Source organism: Melanaphis sacchari, unplaced genomic scaffold, assembly GCF_002803265.2.
Source record: "Melanaphis sacchari strain LSU unplaced genomic scaffold, SCAv2.0 Contig0_pilon_pilon, whole genome shotgun sequence".
NCBI classification, from domain to species: Eukaryota; Metazoa; Arthropoda; class Insecta; order Hemiptera; family Aphididae; genus Melanaphis; species Melanaphis sacchari.
Window position 1 is genome coordinate 16006729 of NW_020270366.1, and position 22021 is coordinate 16028749.

General features: G+C 25.4%; 3 protein-coding genes and 1 non-coding gene across 5 annotated transcripts in view; 1 reads left to right on the forward strand and 3 right to left on the reverse strand.

Moving 5' to 3' along the window:
- On the reverse strand, positions 1–67 carry LOC112601962. The gene has a single exon (XR_003115075.1). It is a non-coding gene; the product is annotated as a small nucleolar RNA snR61/Z1/Z11 (small nucleolar RNA).
- LOC112601044 (RNA-binding protein squid-like) overlaps positions 1–8313 on the reverse strand; it is a 10120-nt gene extending 1807 nt beyond the window's left edge. Inside the window, exons 1-6 of one of the 2 annotated variants that reach the window (XM_025348452.1) lie at positions 7996–8313; positions 3990–4030; positions 3103–3230; positions 2752–3030; positions 2608–2692; positions 1191–1229 (exon numbers count right to left, since the gene is read on the reverse strand). In XM_025348452.1, coding sequence (XP_025204237.1) covers positions 1191–1229; positions 2608–2692; positions 2752–3030; positions 3103–3230; positions 3990–4030; positions 7996–8093 — 670 coding nt within the window. In that variant the 5' untranslated portion in view covers positions 8094–8313. The remainder of the gene's footprint in view (positions 1–1190; positions 1230–2607; positions 2693–2751; positions 3031–3102; positions 3231–3989; positions 4031–7995) is intronic. The other variant, XM_025348461.1, reaches the window with a different exon arrangement.
- On the forward strand, positions 8290–17835 carry LOC112600010. The gene is made up of 8 exons (XM_025347142.1): positions 8290–8337; positions 10777–10906; positions 10995–11158; positions 11850–11900; positions 15313–15486; positions 15554–15746; positions 17659–17775; positions 17831–17835. The coding sequence occupies exons 1-8, from the start codon at positions 8290–8292 to the stop codon at positions 17833–17835; spliced, it is 882 nt and encodes a 293-aa protein (XP_025202927.1).
- Positions 12607–16125, reverse strand: LOC112601056 (serine/threonine-protein kinase PLK4). The gene is made up of 2 exons (XM_025348474.1): positions 15925–16125; positions 12607–14909 (listed from the first exon to the last, which is right to left on the reverse strand). Exon 2 carries the CDS (start codon positions 14898–14900, stop codon positions 12735–12737), a length of 2166 nt encoding a protein of 721 aa, XP_025204259.1. The 5' UTR covers positions 14901–14909; positions 15925–16125; the 3' UTR covers positions 12607–12734.
- Positions 17836–22021: the final 4186 nt, after the last annotated feature.

A 22021-nucleotide genomic window follows, 5' to 3' on the forward strand; every position in this document is an offset into this window, starting at 1 on the left:
TCAGAAATTTATTTTCTTCAATTATATTCAGTAGCAGAACTGACTTGATAAATACTCATCATTACACTTATACAAAATTACAATACAAATAACAATTTTATTAATATGTATTTATTTAGAAAACTATATTCTTCAACTATATTCAGTAGCAAAACTACTCATCCATTTGTTATTAACTTAAATAAGTAATGAAAGTATGTCTTTTAAAATAGAAAATGATTTCCTCAATTTTATGCAGTAGCAAAAACTAATAGATTTAATAAATGCTCCAACTTGTATAGACTAAATAATAACAATAAAATTGTGTTAAATTGTACATTTTCAAAAATGTATTATCTTTAAATATATTCAGTAGCAGAACAAACATGATAAATACTCATCAAATGTTATTTATTTAAAAAAATAAAACTGAGCAGTAGCTAGTTATAAAGTCAAATCAAGTTTTTGATATGAGTTATAATAACTTAACTTAGCTAAAAAAAAATATAGTGTTAGATAATATTTGAGTTAGTAATTCAATAATTTCTTCTTATAAATCATTGTAATTAAAAATAAGTTATACTAATAAAATTAAAGTTATTAGTAAAAAGGTATACATAAATATCTTGCATTATGCTACATATAGTTTTTTCATTAATCAAATATTTTAATTACAATTACTATCGTGCAAATGCAGCGGCAATGTTTATTATCGCATAGATGAAACCAGTCTTTTAATTAGAATGAATTATAACATTGAATATTGTTTTATTATAATATTAATGATGAAAAATTAGCAGAACTCAATATTTATACTAAACTGCATAAATAAATTTAATAAGAATTGCACTTAACATATTCATATTTTCAGAAATTTATTCTCTTAAATTATTTTCAGTAGCAGAATTGACTTAATACTCATAATCAATATTATGTCAAATGCATGTATATATTTTTTAAAACCTTTGGAAGAAATGACGAACAGATAAGTCAACTTAATACTAAGCAAGAATATTCTGGAGATGATACCGAAGCTTATGATCAATATTTAAAGATATATTAATGAAAAAAAGTAAATTTAACAAAAGTTAAGTTGAATTATATCATTTTAAATTGTGTAATCATTTTATGAATTTGTATTTTTTTAGTTATGTTAATTAAGTTTCTTTAAATTAAATTTTAATTTATTTTCAAAAGAAAAACAGTCTTACCTCCATATGTCCCGTATGGTGCAGCATACGGCCCATATGCTGAAACAAAAAAGTTAAAAAAATAATTTTATTTTAAAATATTAAGTAGTTAATTTATTAAATAAGAAGTTAAAATCCCATTAATATTTTCAATTTCAAAAATAAACTTTAAAAAACTTATTTTCCCAAACAAAATTGATTTAAACCTTTTGTTTCAGCATAACTCAGTAATACCATAAATTCGAAATTAAAATTATCCCATCTTCTAAAATGTTTTTACAAAACTAAAAATGATGCATAGTAATTACTTGTTTCAGTTTTTGTTGAAGTCTTCATCAATCAATACTTAAATACAAGCTGAAGCATAAATAAAAAGACGCTGTAAAATTGCGTCTATAAGAACTTAAAAAGACTCGAAAATAATTGCAATACATAAAGTTTGAATAGAAGGTATTGCGACCCAGATAATTTAAGTTCAAATTTCAAACTAGTGAACATAGATTCAGCACAAATCTATTTTTGTAAATTTATAAACAGATGTAATGAAAAAATAAATGAAAAGTGTACATGGCAAAACTATTAAGCACATATAAAAGCTAATGCCAATAAGACTGTACAGTATCAATCAGTTCTCCTTTTTTTTTTGGTTTTCCCACTAACACTCACCTTTCACCTCTGGAATAAATATATTTACTGAAAATAATTTCATAAAAAACTAAAATGATTTAAATCAATACTCAATGAGTTACAAATTACAAGAAGTATACATAGATTTACAACAAAAAACCTGGGACGCAATACAAATTATTAATTTTGATCATTAATTTAACTAATAAAAATTTCATATAAATAGAAATGCTATTTTTTAGATTTAATTGAATACAACTTAAATCAAATTTAATGCAACCAAATTATAAAATAAAAACAAACATTACTTATTAATTAACTTATAAACCCTATACTAAATATTAAGTCTTAACTTTCTTAACATAGTTGATAAAAATTTCATAATTTTTCATTTTATATGATAATATTGATCAATAGCTTAAATATCAAACTGCTTAAAGGTTTATAATTTCCAAACATATACGAAAAATCAAATTGCATTACGCATCTGAAGCTGATTTGGATGAATATTTGGTCAAATTAAAGAAACTAATTAATTAAGGAGATGAATTGATAAATACAGAAAGGATGCATCATCATTACTACTTAAGGAGGAACAAAATTATAATTTATAATTAATATCTATTGATAATCAGTAAATTCAATTTTTTATAGCATTGGAATATTTCAAAATAAAATATTAATCTGAAATAGTTATAAAAAATACATAATACAATTCATGAAATTAATTATTTTAGCTCAAATTTTTCAATTCATGTTTGTATCTTAAAAAAGGCTACATATAAATAATTATATAAAAAATTTTATTTACCTCCACGGGCTGCTCCTCGTCCTCTCATTGCTTTGGGGTTAGCATATGGATTAGCAGGCTTAGGAGCTGCTTTTTTAACATCCACCTTTGAAAATATTAAAATTAAATATTTATAAAATAAATAATTAAATATTTAGTACATACTTCTTTGCCTTTAATAGTTTGTTTGGCAGTTTTAAAAAGATCTTGAACTTTATCACTTGATTCATAAGTGATAAAACAATAACCTTTACGTTGGTTTTTCATTTTATCAAAGGGAACTTCTAAGTTCACAATAACACCCCATTTTCCAAAAAATTCTTTAATTTCATCATTTGTAACATCAGACGGTAAACCACCAACAAACACCTTTTCTTGTTTGGCTTTAGCTTTTTTAGGATCAATTTTCTTGCCATTGATAACATGATCACCCGCTGCAAATGCCTACATAAAGCAAAAATTACGTTTACCAATTAAAGAAAAAAAAAATACAATAAAAAAAAAAAAATACTTTACATTATTTAATCCGTCAACAGACTTAAAAATTATAAAAGCAAATCCTCTGGAACGTCCAGTTGCAGGATCAGTCTTTAAACTAATGTTGGTGATTTCTCCATATTGAACAAAATGTTCTTTTAATTCCTCTGCAAATTAAATAAATATACAATTAATAAAATTTGCTGCAAGGTAGCTGTACAAATATCTGCTAAGAGTATGAGTGCATGGAAATTATCAAAACAATAGAAGAGGATAATATTATTAAAGTAAAAATTAATTTTTATTTGCAATTAAATATCTTAGGAGATTTAACAATATCTACATATTTTAATATAAATACTAAACAGTGATCAAAAAGTTGTGCACATCAAAATAAATGTATTTATAAATAGTGATTTTATTGAATTACCTATAAGCTTTTTTATATAAACATAACCAAATATTTAAAATGAATTTATACACACGCATTATAAATGTTTTTCAACAAACTCAAAATGGCCACCTTTTTTATTAATGCATGTAATACATATTGTTTTACCTTGTTTGTGACCACTTTATGGAATATGCTTACATTTATGAAGTTAATCTTTCCTTTAAGATAACCTCACAGAAAGAAATCTGGAGGTGTTAAATCAGAAGAACATTGCTATTGGAAAAATGATATGTTTACTAACAAATAATGACGTGTATAAATTTGTTTCTGGGAATACTTTTAGTGATATTTTCCTGTAGCTGATAAAAATAATTCAATTAAACTACTATTTGTAAACACATTTGTTTTAATGTGTGCAACTTTTAGATTTAAGATAATAAAATGTATTTGTAAAAAAAATAGTGTAGAAATTATTTTACATTAAAAAAAGCTCATTCTCAACCTAATTATAAAAAGAAAAAACATTACTCACTTTCTGTTGTTTCCCAGCTTAAACCGCCAACAAATAATTTCCTAAAATTAAATAAATCAAATTAGATAATACATTTATATATTATTTTTAATTAAGTTAAAATTGGATATAGTCAAGACAAGGAATTTATGATAAAATATTTTTAAGATTTTGCTGTTCATAAAAATAATAAAGATAAAGACCCATACAAGATAATAAATTATACGTTTATTTTCCCCAATATAAGATATTATAAGTAATAATCATAATTATAATAATAATAGTAATGTATAAATATAAGAAAAAAAAAACAAGTAAGTAATTTGTATCAAAATTTTTTTTTCCAAGTTTCTGATTTAATATACTATATAAAACACTGCTTTTGTACCTTATATGATTAAATTTGATTTCCCATGAAATGTTTAATTAATTAACAATGTACATAAAATAAATTATATAAACAACCTATTACCTAGCCATAAAATATATTTGTAGTAATTATATAGTAAAAAAAAAAAACAAAATGTATACTCCATGTAATACTGAAAGGACTTGGATTGGGAAAAAAAAAGAAAAGGATATTTATGATAGAAAAACTTTCAAATATATTTCATTTTACAATCATGAATTGTATTTGAAAGTTTTGTTTAATTGTAATATTTCTCATAGCTGCATTTTTATATATATAAATATAAAAAAAATTGGTAACAATACAATTATAAAACAAATTATTAAAAAATTCACTTTATAAATATTTGGAATTATAAAAAATAAAATACATAATTAATAATTTACATTTAAGCCCCAATAACAAAAAATTACAGCTAATCGAAATTCTAAAACTAAAAAGTAAAAAATCCAAATTAAAAATTAACATTAAAAAAACCGTATGAAAAAATAATGAACAATTATTGATTAAAAAAATTTATGATAAAAAATCTAAAATTTTTTTATGTCATTAATAAATGAATTATCTTCGTGTATATGCATTTAACTGTCTAAAGATAATCAGAATTGAGTTTATTAACTATTAACAGTTTTGAATGGATTTTTTACTTAATTATACTAATATACCACAACCACCATTGATTGTCTACTTATTTTGGAAGCAGACAATTAATGTGTATTTTTAATTATCAGGAGAATGAGGAAAATTTATTCCTACCAAAAAAAAATAAAAAAGAAAGTAAAGAAATTCTTTATATATATATATACACACATATATATATATATATATTAACTTAATAATAATATCCAATTACAAAAGTATTAGAATTACATTAGAACAAAATGTTTTTATATTTTTTTTTTTTAATACTACACAAGCAGGCCACAAATTGTAGTTCAAAACATAATCTTAGGCCAACAAATTCTGCAATGAATATCATGTGTGTATTATTTAGTGACGAGAACTGTAACATAATAAATTGCATAAATGTTTTTTTCTTGAACTTCAATATAATATTTACTCTAAAACAGTTTTTACTGAAACTCGATGCATAATTAATTATTTTAATTCATACTAAGTTATTAATACAGTTCATTCTCCATTTATTTATTGTTTAATACTTAATGATTCCTACCATTTGGTAGGTGATGATACTGCCAGTCGCCGCAATAAAATCAGTCAGCCATTGTCAAACGTATACCTGTTGTACAATGTGTCCATTATTTAAACATCCGTTCTTCAATGAATGACATGATCGTCACCTGCGCATATTTACACCACGTTGAAAGGTAATCGATACATAGGCCTATACGGTCCTGAAGAGACGCAGATTATCATGGAAAATAATTTACATGAACTTTTCTGCTTGTTCAAATTGTGTTATAATAGTTAAAATATTTTGTATGCATCCAAAGTTAAGGATCTTGAAGCCCATTGAGAAGAATTTGTAACCCTTGAGAAGTAGGCAAGCCAACTTGTAGATCTTCATTAAGTTAACATAATTATTAATATAAACATTATACGTTAACATGATTAATAATAATAAAATCAAACAAAAAATTTACAAATTAATCTAACTTAAGTTACATGATAAATAATTGATTTAGCCTAACCAATTTATTGTAAGTTACAAATTAAGTTAAGACTTAAAACTGTTATAAACCAATTTAAGGCTTTATGCTTTAAAATGAATACCAAACAATAATTTATTTAATAGTAGTAGCGTCTCTTTATGACCAATACAGAAATACTTACTTAGGATTTGTAGGTAACAGAAGAAATATTATAATTTTTAATAATAAAATTTAACACTGTTTCATTAATATATTACTATATATTGGATAACTCTTAATGCAGATCTAAATAAAAACTTTAGTAGGAAATTAAAATTAATGCTTGCGTGGAAAATTTGGAAAGAATACAACACAATTACTCTTTAATACCTACTAAATAATGGAAGTAAATAATTTTAAGTATATATATAAAGGTATATCAGGTAGTTGTATATATAACTAGGATCCAGGTTTATTTTAAATTGAATACCTAATGGTAAATGATTAATCAAATTACAAAATGTAATATAAGCTTGTACATATTTTATTTAAACAATATTAAGAAAATTTGAAGATTATTTAATTCCATACTGGTGTTTTTTAAATAAACTTATAACAAAATAGTTAAAAAGTTAGTCATTCTGATAATCTTAGGAATGGTTAATTAATGACATGCTAAAAATTTAATATTAGAAGAAAATAAGAAAAAAAAAATTCAAATCATAATAATTAATAAGCATGTACATTACATGCATACAATTTAGCAAAATATTAATTTATAAATTAACAATATGTAGGATGGATGTAATAATATACATTGTATTATACTGCCATGTATTAGATAAGACTACAATATTAGAAGTAAATTAAACTTGTAACTATTATTTCTTATTAAGGTTTGAAAATAATTTTTTAATTAAATATAACTAATTTAAATGACCTGATTAATAGCTATGATAAGTCTTAAGTACTTAATTCTCAAAATATATATTGTTTAGAAGATTAAGTTGGTTAATTAAGTGTGGTATTTCAAATGTAGCACAATTTACAACGGTTTAAACATTTAAATGTTAAATATGAGAAATACAATCTTATTTGTTAAATAGAAATTAAAATTCTCTTGCTTTATTTCATTTTTCACAAGTAATGTGATAGTTTTTAATGAGAAAAATATATTCTAATCTAAATTAATTTTTTTTTTAATATTCAATAACAAGACTATTTTTAATATAAATACATTAGTAAAAAAATACAATAATGAAAAAAAAAACTCAAAATAAACCTGAAACAGTAATAGAATATTCAAAAAAATAAAAAGTAAACCCACACTACAAAAATGTTATAAAATTATAAATGAGATAATACATATTACTTCTAATTAATACCCAATATTATTAAAATTTAGAATATCTAATAAGATTCTTTTGAATTGGGATAGAGACAATTTGATATAGAAATATAAGAACATTTACAAATATTGTAAAATATAGTCTTAATATCAATAAAATAGATAGATATTAATAAGACTAATAATGACTGTACTAGCAAAGTATTAAATACCCTTTATACTATGAAGATGCAACATCAACAGCATAAAAATTACAAGTACTACTAACAATGTATCACTGAGAATATTAATGGAAAAAACTAACAAACTTTAAATGGGTATTGCTACAAGATATATAAGAAACTGAACAATATCTGTGCATTTTCAACAAAACGTTATACGCAGATATTACAGCATTTGGTATACATAATTGCAGCATCTAGATCGGCAACTCAAAACGTATTTTAAATTAATTATCAAATGACGATTGCTATTGATTATTATAAAAGTAGTGAAGACGTTGAAAACGTCACGCGCAAAGGAAGGTAATCGGAGTAGAGGAATGTCCACGTTTGACAGTCTTCGCTGAGAAACGTACGTTGATCGTTGGAATTGGTTATATTTAATTAAACATTGAAATAAAGATATCCGCTTGAAACCAGAAAACTATTAAAAGTAACAACCGATGCAAAATGTTACCTGTCATCTTCCTTGACTTGTTCTTCTAAGCCGGATTGATCGACGCCATTGTTGTCGTTGGTGCCGTTGGTCTGTTCTTTCGGTTGTTCGTCCGACATATTCTCAGCAGTCTATCGGTGAGTTTCGGGTAGACTGTGTTTACCGTCACGCGTAGTCGGGGACGAGTAATGTAGCGGGTGACAGTAACAAAAGAAAAAAATTGATGGCAACGAAACGGGGCTGTTATACTAAAAAATTGTCTGAACGTAGGTACTGAATGGCAGGACGGAAGTTAAGGTAGGATAGCTATAGAAAATGGCCGCGGGCATCGATCGGAGTGTCGTAGTCAGACGCGGTCACGGGGTAACGCCGACCGTTTACAGTGTGACCATCCTATTCCGATAAATGTTCCATGTCATTCGACCGATAATCATTCTTCCAACCAAACAAATTCGATTTCTTACTGCTTTTACTTTTTTAGTTTTTATCGCCATGAAACGTCAGCAGTCTGGACTCTGGATGGAATATTATACATAATAATATAATATACATACGTCATACACGGATACACCATAGACCATAAAATAATATAAAAAAAAAAATTAATTATTATAAATAATTTTATAATATTAAAATAATTTGAAATTGTAGGTACGTCTGAACTTTGTACGTTATCGATTTTTATTGGGCATGATGTACCTATCAATTAATATTAATATACCTAACGATATGTAATAGCCAATAGGTACTGTACAATTATGATATATAATGTATAATTTATGTTATTGGTAAGATTTCACACATCGATATAAATTGTATCGTTTTGATTAATATTCTTATAAGTAGGTTCAGTAGCTATTTTTATAAGTCATAAATACTAAAGAGTAAATACATATAGTAGGTACCTACTTACATTAATTGAATTGTCATTTAATCTGTTGTGAGCACACTTCAAAAAAATTATGATAGGTAAATTGACAATTCGATAACTAATTAAACCCAATTAAATAAGGCAAATTGATGTTAAATTTGGTAATCTCGAATCCAATCATAATTTAATTATACCAAAATACTTTAATTTTCAACTTAGTGGGTGATTTCTAATAAAAAATTGAATCTAGTTGCTACTATCTACGGGAATTCAGGAAATAAAAATAAATAATTTCTTTTTACTTTTCAAAATAAATAGCAAAAAAAAAAAACTAAAAACTTTGTTTTGATAAAACCTTTCAAATTTTTTTATTTTGTAATTCAAATAGGTATGTATTATTTTAGAGATAATATTGACTAAAAATATTTATTTTATGTATAAATGTATGATAGGAAATTTATTTTTAAGTAAAAAAGCTAAACAATTTAATACAAAGTTCTTCAGTTCTATTGTCATAATTTTAAAGTATTGGAAATAATAGTCAACATTTTTTTTTAATAGAAGCGTTTAAAGTCGAAATATAGACAACATTTATCAAAATCACGAACATTCACATATTATTTTGTTATTAAAAATACATTTTAATTTTTACTTTAAGTTTTAATTTTGACGACATGGAATATATTCAAACTTATAAATACCTAGGTAGATTATTGGTAAATATACCTATAGGCTATAGGCCATAATATAATATGAGCTTAAAGGTATTCTCCCTTAACGATTTTTATCCTGTTAATTGTTATTATTCAAAAAATATTCATTGCAGATATTCTAAAGTAACTTATTATAATCGATTATTATATTAAATTATCGTTTTCTACTTATAGATACTTTAAAAATGCTTAAACTAATTTTAAGCTGTTGATAGGTATTTGAAAATTTTTAATTTTTTTTTTGTAAATGATATTTAAAATTTTATTTTAATGCGTTAATAAATGCTAAAATACATATGTAAAATTTTTTTTTTATAAAAATATGGGCTTTGAAAATTTGAAATAGTACTATATTAAATCATGGGTAGATTTATAAACAAAAATAATAATATGGGTATTGGGGGAGGGCTTTAGCCCGTTAGCCCCCTTCCCACTGTGTATGCTATTGGATCAATTGCAGGTACCTACAATGTGTATGAAAAAATTAATAAATACTATAACAATGCGTTAATTAATCATGTACCAATGTTAAATGATAACAATTAACATCACTACTGTTAATCTTGCTGTGTTCTCATGCAAATCGATGTAACACACTATTTTTTTTTTTTTTGTAGTTACCCAAAGAAGGAGGTTATAAGTATATAATAATTTTATTTATTCTCTAAGAGAAGTATGGATCATATATAGTTTAACACAAAATTCCTTCATTATTTAATATAGGTACATATCATAGGTACTTACCTAGTGTTGGTACAAAGACTTATAGTATTATTATTCAGTTAATTGTACTTATTAAACTAATAAAATATGAATAAACGAACATTTTATATAGGTATAATTAGCTCTTTGAAAAATTATTGTTACATAAAATCGCATTTAAATTTGGCTAATAGCAATATTTAGCTGCGAATATTTTACATTATGTTCATATATATAAATATATTATTATTTATTACTTATAATTTTATAAATATACTATATCATAATTGCTAATAGTTACCTCGTAGAGTTTGTTTATTATTTTAATTTTTGATGAACTTTTATTAACTAAATTCTAAATTGAAAACATACACTTATTTTTTTTCGTAGTTATTACAAAATTAAAATGGAGGTAATTTTATTAATTTATAAATAATAAATTTAATATGCTTCTTATTTTTGACAGTTTATTACATAATATATCGATAAAATCTAATTTAAATATTTTATTTTTAGCATACTGCTAAAGTTAAACGGAATTTATGGAGTATTTGTAACAAAATTCGAGAGGTAGTAAATTTCATCAAATTTAATTTTTGGGAATATTATTCAATATATGATACAAAAAAGACTGGATACGTAACAGGTATTTATAATTAAATATTTTTTTAACAATTGAATGCTTGAATACTTGTACAATAAATTAAGTATTTATTAATATACTTTTAATTGAGTTTTCAAATTCAAAAATACATTGTCTGGACCATTAAAATCTATTATTAATTTAAATGATGAGGAAATACAACTGCTAGTCAACTATTTTGAAAAATCCAATGGACAAGTACCATATGGACAATTTTGCGAAATTATACACGAGTCAAATCTACCAATAAATGAGGGTATATAACATTTTGTACAAAACTATTATTAACGATTAATATTATATAAGTTGGCATACCACATTTTAGTTGTTTTCAATGTAATAGCTAACATGTACTTTGTAAGTAGGTACAACTTTTAAGTTGTATAGTGTTTTTACTTAATTGTATACTTATATAATTATGTGATATATGTGGTTTTGTCGTTTTGTGTAATTATAAACTTAAGATTATATTATATGCTTCCAAGATAGGTAATAAAGTTGATTAAATAACATGCATCAGAATATTAAAAAAAGTATTTATTTTGTTTAATGCTTAAATAAATAATAATAATAATTGAATATACTATTATAGAATTACCTTCCAGTAAAATAATTGATGAAAATGTCAACTATACAATACAAGATTTACCCCGTTTAAATATAATGAAAACTATTTCTAGTAATTTAAATATATCAAGTATTTTCTTAGAACCTCATTTTGAAGACTATGAAGAAGTATTAATTAATCTTACAACTTGGTTGGTAATTAATTATTACTTTATTTCAAACTCTGTTTTAGTTGACCGGTAATGATGGACTGATGACTATAAAACAGTTTACGGATATGTTATACGCTTTAAAAATTCAAATTTCTCCACCAGAAATGCATCTTATTATTGATAAATTTATTGTGTATAGTTATATGATTGATAAAAAACAATTTTTTGATGAATTGAACTGGGTGAAAAAAAATGACCCACAATCAATTTTTACTGATGTAAGTATTATGATTACATTTGGCAATTTCCACTGTTTTATTACCATTTTAGTTACTTACTAGGTAACATAAATTAACCATTGTGATTCAAAATAAAATATGGTAATGGCTAACAATAACAAACAAATATACAATATATTTTTAACCATAAACATTAAAGAAATATTATTATAACGTAATATAATAACTGTTATAAAGTATAATATAGTAATATAATATAAACCTGTCAAATACATTATTTTATTGACATAGGTAAAGTAAAGTAACCTATTTCGATATTGCTGTATTAGTAGTTATTTATAAATAAAAATAAAATAAATAAAATTCATGAAAGTTAATAATTATTTATATTTTATTTTAATACTTATTTTTACTATTTAACTATAATACTTTATTCTAATTATTTATTTTTTAAATTATGATATTGATTATAAGTAGTTTGATACCATATTATAAATGGTAATAGTAAATATAATTATTTTTATAAAATATACTTAAATAATAAATATTAAGTGTAGGTACATACTACCTATTACATTTTTTTTTTTTTTAATTTATAATATTAATTTATTTTGTTGTAGATCCTTAAATTAAGGATAAAATAAATACCTATCAGAATAATTAGATTATATTATAGGGTAAAAACATTGTCATTAAAATTATTCATAAAATTAAAATATTTTACATAATTGTCTAACATAGACAATATTTTAACTAGGTATCAACTACCTAATTAATTATGGAAGACAAAGTTTTTGCTAAATAATTCATTGATTGAATAATATTTATCTTTAATACAAAATTATAAATAGAAGTATTAAATTAAAGTCATAATTATCTATTTGGCCATTTCCAGTTTGCTGTCGTTTGTTCATTAGGTTTAAGTAAATGTGGAATTTCTTTCAAACAATTTTTTGCCCACTCAGGTAATAGATGTCTGTCTTTTTGATCATATACCATAACTACTCCTTGAGTTGTTTCACATTTCACTTTACCAGTAGTTGTGTCAAGTTTGACTAGTGATCCATCTCCATAATTTATACAAATTTCACCAGATTTAATTAAAAATGAACTTTTTAACTTACAGTTTGTTGGTTTATCAGATTTATCTTTTGCTTCTTTTGCTATAGGTCTCCTTCCTAGTGTCACTGGAAACACAGTTATACCACTGTTAGCATTTATATCAAGAGTACACAAAGTTTTTTCAACTAAGCAACAATGTTCATAGTATTTCTTGAATTGAATGTAAATTATTTTATCAGATTCATCTAAACATTCTGGTCGACTAAAAGATTTTGATTTTCCATTTACAACTATTTTTATGTCTCCATTTCCAAGACTTGATACCATAGATCCATTATAAAAATGTGCTTCAAATGCTTTTCCATCTTCCATAAGAAGACATTTTGCCTCATCACTGTAAAAAACAACTTTTGCCGTCTTAGAAGCAATAAGCTTAACAAATTGAGCAGCATATGCATATTTTTTCCAATGATGCTGAGGAAGTGATTCATAACTATATACTTCATCAGCTCCTTTAACTGGTATAGGTGGAGGTTCGTCATGCAATGTCACTCCTCTATCTTTATTTGGTCTGTATATAACCATATGTTGACCATCAGAAGAAATACGTATTACTTCTACAACTCGTTCTTCTTTGGATTTGGATTTCATTTTAATAAACTCTACACAAACATCTCCATTATTTAAAATACTTAACACTTTATTTTTTGTTTTATGTCTGTGTTTTTGTAGGCGTACTGTATTTAAACATTCAGCCATTCTATTTGATGAACTTGTTTCAGGAAAGGTTTTAAACGACTGTAGAAATTTATCATCAAACACAGTAAACTGTCTATTTTCTGAATGTTGTGATGGAGTTACATGGTACACATTTTGGAAATTATTACTGTGTTTATGAAAACTTTTTATTATATTTGGAGTGCAGCATTCTTCTTTATTAGCTTCTGTATTAAAATGGAAATCTCTACAACTTGATAATACATTTAAGTTAGAATTTCCGGTATGATGATTAATTTCAATACTAGGATTATGAATTGAACGTACATAATTTAAGCCAGTTGAAGAACTACATTTTTCTTTATTAAATGAAATTGTATTGAAACCACTATCTTCAGTAAAATGTGATTGATGAAACCATATAGAAGGTCTATCACAAATAATTTTTTCTTGCATGAAATCATGTTTTAACACACCATGCAAATCAATACGATCCCTTGGGTTTTTCCTAAGCAAACAATTTATCAAGTCTTTAGCTTTGTTCGATAAATAGTTTGGTAAAGAAAAATTACTCATCACAACTTTTGTAAGTGTGCTTTTAATAGCATCAGTGTCAAATGGAGGATGTCCCACTAACAAAGTATACAATAAACATCCCAATCCCCATAAATCTGTTTCTAAACCATGTGAACTTCGAGTGGCAACTTCTGGTGATATATAATTTGGAGTTCCGCACATTGTCATATGTTTTTCATCCTTAGAATTTAATTGAGTTGCAAGACCAAAATCAGCAATTTTTATACGCATGTCTTTTGTTAATAATAAGTTTGTTAAAGTCATATCTCTGTGCACTATATTATGTTTATGTAAGTATAAAAGACCTTCAACTACTTGTCTTATAATATACCGTGCTTCAATTTCGGATAATTTGTTTCCATTACGTTTTAAATATTGGAGCAACTCCCCATTATGACAAAGTTCTAATACTAAATAAACATGCCGGCAATCTTCAAAAAATGTATACAACTCTAAAATAGATGGATGTTTAAGTTGGCTATGTATTTTTACTTCTTGGCGAACACGATCAATCATATTCTGTTTTTTCATCGTCCAAATATCAATTTCCTTGATAGCAACATGACGACCAGTGTGGCAGCATTGAGCATGATAAACACACGCAAAACCACCTTTACCCAAAAGTTCCAATTTTTCATAGCCATCTATACTATCAGATAATGGTATTGTTTTGTAAGGCAACATTGATATTTTCTAAAACAAAAAATGTTATGACTATTATTTAATATAATTTTTAAAAATGTATTTTTATCAAATTAAATTTATAAATGAAATTGCATAAACTCTGTTATAAATGATAGAATCTTTAAGAGTTTTAATGTTGTGATTAAAAAAAGATATATATTTTATTTATTTGCAAATATAATACTATCACATACCTAGATTAACAGGTTGTCGTTTTTAACACCCTGACCATAATGCATGTTATTTGAATATACAGAATTAAAATTAAACTAAAACCATTTTATTGTTATGATATACATCATTATAATGTCATTGCATAAAAATGTATAGATTTATTATTTTATTTGGGTTAATAAACTAAATAATATAAATCAATTTTTAATTACTAAAAAATGTAATTTATATTTTAAAGGTAAGCATAAAAGACAAAATTAAAGAAAATGGTACGAGATCATACAGTAATAAAAATGTTTATCACCCAGTAATAGCAAATAAAACACATAAAAAGGATAATGTGTTAACAATATTGAGAAATCTTCAAAAACTTGTTTTAGTAAATCGAATTAATATTGGACAATTTTTTAAAGTTAGAAAATTGATATGTTTAAATTAAATTGAAAATACATATATATTAACTATTTCATATAATATAGACATTTGATCCTCATGAAAAAGGACATGTAACTGAAACACAATTCCGCAGGTGTTTAGACATGATAGGTGTCAGTTCATTAGGTTCAATATACTATCCGGAGAAAGAATTATCTGTATTGTTGCTTATGTATAAAGATAAAGAATGTCCTGAAAGAATCAACTGGAAACACTTTGAAGATGAAATAAATACTGGTATAATAAAAAATTATATATTTAAATATCCAATTTTGGAATAAATCATTTTGTATTTACATAAAACATACCTAATACTATGATTATTTTTAATTATAATTTATAAATAAATATCATGATCTAACTTTAAGTATTTAATATAGTATAAATAGATTAATAATATCTTAAATATAGGTACCTTTTTTCCTTTTAATTGTTCAGAATTTCAATTAGATATATCTTGTAGTGTCTTCATTTTTAATGGAAATTAAAAAATTAAAAACTAATCACTTTTTTTAATAGCTTAAATTGTGGTTTAGCATCAAATATTAAAAAAGATATTAGGTCATTACCCATTAGGATTTAGGAATTTAGGAAAAACTAATATGTATAAATTTTTATTTAAACTAAAACTGATTTACTAATAATTTGTTTACATTATCGTAAATTCAAATGATAACGGATTCGAGATTATCACATTTTACTACACCAGATAAGATAGCCATATTTTTAAGAATCATGGAAGAAATATTTAATAGAGGTGCTTAGACTTATTTTTGTAGGTATTGAATATTAATGGCTTTAATATTGAACATTTGAAACACTGAATTTAGTATTCAGTAATATAAAATATTGATTTATTATTATTATCATATAAATTAAAATTTTAGGGTGAGAATGTTATTTAGAATATCCAGTAATATTTTATTCACATTTAAACTTTAAAGTACCTAGCAAAATTTTTATAACTCAATTTAAAATTAAAATATCAAAAAAAAAACCTAAATAAAATGTCCTAGCTAGTCCGGTTTGACCATATTATTCTTTCCTTTAATAGTTTTATTATAGTTTAATTAAAGCTAACAAATTACTTGTGGTAATCAAATCACAAGTAAAAATTTTGTTACAAAAATGGTTTTACAAATGAGTAGGTACCTAATTAATTCGTAGTAATTCATAACCACAAATTTGGAAAATTGATTTTGAGCGATTATACTTGAATTACAAATTCCATATTTGTAGACTTATAATTACAAATTATTGCGAATTAGTTACTAATTTGTGATACCATTTTTATAATAAAATTTTTACTTTATAGTGCTACAGGGTCATTGACCTTAAATTAATTCTGCTGAACAATCTGGACATAAATCTGGTATACCTATTATACGCTCGTAAGAATTTAGACAATATGTATGCTAGTATACGTCAATTCAAATATCACTATGGCACTATCATCCATGTTATTACAACAGTTAAAAAAATTCATTGTTAACAGTAATTAAACAAATAAGTAGGTAATAAAAATAAAACCTTTCATAGAAAATTTTAATAAAATTTAAGCAGTTAATAATCCTTAAACTAGTCGACATAACACATTTACCAACAATTTATTAAAGGTTATATTACTTGTTAACATTTATAGGTCATATAATTAGTAAATATCTTATTAGGTAGGTACCTATTACACTATTAATGTAGGTAGGTACTACTTTTTTGTAAAGTACAATTTATGTTGTGTATTATATAAAATACAAATACACAACACGATTTATACCTAAACATTATTCTATATCTATAGATACTACTCTATAGATATATTACCTATCATAGGTTTTCAAAGGAAAGTTACCTACTATTTTTGATATGCATACAGCATACCTAACCATTGAAATAGGTTAAAAATGTTTTCTTATTTCTAAACATTTTGGAATTATAGTCAGCTGAGTATGATAAAATTTAACTTAATATTTTTTACAGCACATTTTAGAACAACTTCTAGTTTTTATGCCATTCGATCAATAGCTTAAACAATATTGATTAATCAAATTCATTCAAAAATGTTTACTACTAAAAGACAATTAAAATTAAATTTATATTGTTTTATTTTACTTATAAATTAATAGTAATTTTTTTTTCGTGTGGGAAATAGTATTTATGGAAAAAAACTTGGAAAAATCTTCGGATATAGAAGTAAAATGCGATCGAAATGTGAACGAAATGCTTCGAGTAAAAGGACAAGATTGGGATGCAGTGGAATTAAATTTACGTATTTTATTTAATAAAACAATAATTAATATAAACAATTATTTAAACGAAAATAGAATAATGCTAGAACAGTATTTCAAGGTTTTTGATAAGTAATAAAATATTTGTATTTAATAAAGAATTAATTTTACTCATATTAATATATTATTAAATTGAACAAACATAGAAATAATCATGGTCACATATCCAGATCTGATTTTCGTCGAGCCATGTACATAGCCGGTATTAAATGTACAGAAGATGAACTTAGTATTCTCGAAAAAAAATTTATGAACGTAGATGGTTTTAACTATTTGCAATTATTAAAAATGTTAATTAATATTAATAAGAAGCTTAAGACATGTTCAGTAAGTAATAATGTATGAAAATAATACATTTATATGAGTTTCAGAGTACGGTTTAGACGTATATAGAAGAACAGAGACAGAGAGCCAAATATTATTTATAATTTGATACGTGTCCATATATCTTTAAATTGTACAAAAAAATAAAAATATTTATAATTGTAATACAAATTTAAACACTTAAAATGTTATTATATAAGCTGTTAATAATAAATTAAATTTGTACTTGATTGCTTCTTAGTTGGTTCAATTTTTATAATTATGTTTTTATCAAACATTTAAATTAAATAGTAGTAAAAAGTATTTATTCAAATTTTAAAATATTTTATAGGTATGTACTACTTACATAATAAAGATATATTTTTATTTTTTATGATTATAGCTAATATAAATAGGCTATTGAAATAAAATAATTAATTTTGTACTAAAAAGTTGAAATAGTGTATTTTAAAACGTATGTTAGATATTTTTTATTTTTTAATTACATATTTTAGATGAAAAACACGAAAATTAACATTGATAATGATTATATCTCTTCAAAATCAACTAAAAAAATAAGCAATAATATGACATTAAATAGATTAATTATCAAAATAAAAACAAAGGTAATTTTAATTTAGTTTTTATTGATTATTAATGAAGTTGGCTTATTTATAATTAAAGTATAATTTGAAACTAGATAAAAAGAGAAAGAATTAAATTTGATCAATTTTTGAATCAATTTGATTTTTCAAATCATAGAGTCATGTCAAAAGATACTTTGCAACGTGGACTAGATATGGCAGGCATTAAACTCGATTCAAATGAACTAGAAATACTAATAAATGAGTAAGTATAAATTTTGTTTTAAAAGAGACTACTCAGATTTTGTTATATCAAATGGTGACAAGTATAGCAGAGGTAAATTTTGACTTAGTCTTATTTATGTAAAATCTAAAGTCCTATTTAAACTCATCGGTTAGGTTAGATTGCTGAAAACTTGTTGGCAAACTAGTTATAGATATATATCATTGTAACATATACGATATATTCGTGCGAAAATTGGAAAGTAATGTTTATAATTTAATAGATATTGATTATTGTTAATTGTTTTGTATTAGTACCTATATATATTATATATTTTAAGCTGATACGGTACGCAAAGGTCGCCATTCATATGCTAAATTATTTCAGATTTGAATCAAAAACACATCCGGGCCAGGTGGATTATCATCGTTTTTGTAACACGATGGAGGAAGCATTCGTTACATTGGGTTTAGATAAAAATACGCACTTGGACCCTAATGAATACATAACTTCGTATGAAGGTTTAAGTAATTATTTAACCGACGAACAAAGAAGCGCTGTTGATTCTGCATTGAAAAAATTGCGTAGTAAACCAAATATCGGTTTAGATGATTTGTTCAAAGATTACGACAAACATCGTCAAGGAATTGTGTCGAAGCAAGAATTTTTAGGCGCTCTAACTGTTCGGAAATTGAACATGTTATTGTCGATTTATGAAGTAAAATGTTTGGCAGAAATGTTTAGCAAAGATGATCGTCCAAATTCTTTTAACTATCGAGACTTTATGAAGGCTATTGCAAATCGCTGAATTTATTATTTAAACATAAATTCCCCCCACTCTGTATGCCAAACAACTCGTGGGCCATCGCTGACTCTACCAAAATTTAAATTTTTTAATTTTATACAAAATTTATAATTTTAAATTTTAAGTTTTATTTTTATTATTTTAAACATAAATTCCCCCCCCACTCCGTATGCCAATCAACTCGTGGGCCACCTCTAACTCTGCTAAAATTTTCGCTTGAACACTTAGCTAACGTTTTCAAACCACACAATATTATTCCAAATAAAAATCATACTCTAAATATTACTAGATTTCTTGAATCCCCTCTTCCCATGACCCTCCCTGCTTAACATACTAGCCCGGGTGAAATTCAATACATCATCCGTAAACTCCCAACCAAAAAAGCCTCTGGGCACGATCTAATAAGCAACTTGGTTGTCAAATCTTCCTCCCTGAAAAATCTATCATTCTTTTAGCACTAATATTCAACTCTATATTTCGTTTATCCTACTTTCCTTCAGCCTGAAAACATTCTAACATAATATTAATTCCAAAACCGGACAAACCGCCTGATATCCAATCTTCTCATGGACCAATCTCTCTCCTCCCCACATTCGCTAAAATTGTTGAAAAAATACTCCTTAAAAGGCTACTTCCATTATTGGACAAATTCAACATAATCCCAAACCACCAATTTGGATTCAGGTCTAAGCATTCCACCATCCACCAACTCCACAGCACTGTCGACCTAATATCTTCCAACATGGAATCAAAACTATATTGTGCGGCTGTACTCCTTTACGTGGCTCAGGCCTTCGACAAGGTGTGGTATGAAGGACTTCTTTTCAAGCTCAAAAAATTCCTCCCTGCCCCTTACTTAATAAATAATTTTCCAAGCAACTCGCACGTGAATAGCATACAGAGCGTGCCAGATGACGTTTTCAATTCTTCCGAAGAAATTAACAAAGTCGGTTTTGAAACACCTCTGAAATCAAAAAACACCTCTAAACGTAATCATTCGTCTACGGACTCTCTGGACGCCAAGAAAATGTTCATTACCCCTAACAGATATGCCCCACTTATAATAAATAATAGCCAAAATGAACACAATTTCGCCGAAAACGAAAATGACGCACAAATAAATGACATAAACATTGAAGCCGATGAAATACAAAATATCAAACAAAAACTTCCCCCTCCAATCATTGTCAAAGGTGTACTAGAATTTGTTGGTTTTCGAAACAAGTTGATCAATTTAATCGGCCCGGAAAATTTCACATTCAAATCGTCTACCAACTATTTAAAAGTCCAAATTACCAAACCTGAATTTTACCGCGAAACAATTCGTTTCCTAAAAGAAAAAAACGCACAATACCATACTTACCAATCACAGGATGACAAAGCATATCGAATAGTTATCCGTAACCTTCACCCGACCACCCCAACAGTGGAGATCGGAGTCGCTATCGAGGAAATTGGATTTTCGGTACGTCAAGTAACAAATGTTCGTCATAAAACAACGAAAATTAATCTTCCTATATTTTTTGTCGACCTTGTACCAGCGACAATTAATACTGATATATTCAGTGTAACTTCACTTCTCCACACTAAAGTAAAAATAGAAGAACCACACAAACGAACAGACATAATCCAATGCATGAACTGCCAAGATTATGGCCACTCAAGAAAATATTGTTCCTACACACCAAGACGTGTCCGTTGCGGCGAAGAACATCCAACTTCCCAGTCTGTCAAAACCAAGGACTTGCCGGCCAAATGTGCTCTCTGTATGGGTAATCATCCAGCAAACTACAAGGGCTGTCAAGTATATAAAAATCTCCAACAACTTCGTAAGCCTACTTCAAATAAAAATAGTAACTATACAAATAGAATTTCTGTTAAAAATGTTAATAATGTTAATGTTAAAAATACCGATTGTGAAACCACCCAACAGCCCACTACCAACACGTTCAAACCCCAAAGACCCAACTATACATACGCACAGGCTACCTCACCCAATAATTCATACCAAATACCAAGTAATTCTTTGAATGAAAATGTACTTTTTAACTTTCTCAATGAGTTTAAATCACTCATAAGCTCACTACTGTCTTTACTCACCACAGTTCTTAACAGTCTATTAAATCAAAATGTTAAATAACTCATTTACTTCTCACTCATTAGCCATCCTTATGTGGAACGCCAATGGATTAACAAATCATAAAAACGAACTTATATTAACACTAAATGAAAAAAGAATATAGACTTAGCTTTAATCTCCGAAACACATTTTACTACAAATACTAAATTTTCAATACCTGGTTATAATATAA

Bases quoted from the DNA above. Each gene is read 5' to 3' on its own strand.
- LOC112601056 (XM_025348474.1), bottom strand. From the start codon at position 14,900: ATGTTGCCTTACAAAACAATACCATTATCTGATAGTATAGATGGCTAT.
- LOC112600010 (XM_025347142.1), top strand. From the start codon at position 8,290: ATGGCCGCGGGCATCGATCGGAGTGTCGTAGTCAGACGCGGTCACGGG. The intron at 15,487-15,553 runs GTTAGAAAATTG...CATATAATATAG, and splicing joins ATATTGGACAATTTTTTAAA to ACATTTGATCCTCATGAAAA. The intron at 15,747-17,658 runs GTATAATAAAAA...TGTGGGAAATAG, and splicing joins TGAAGATGAAATAAATACTG to TATTTATGGAAAAAAACTTG.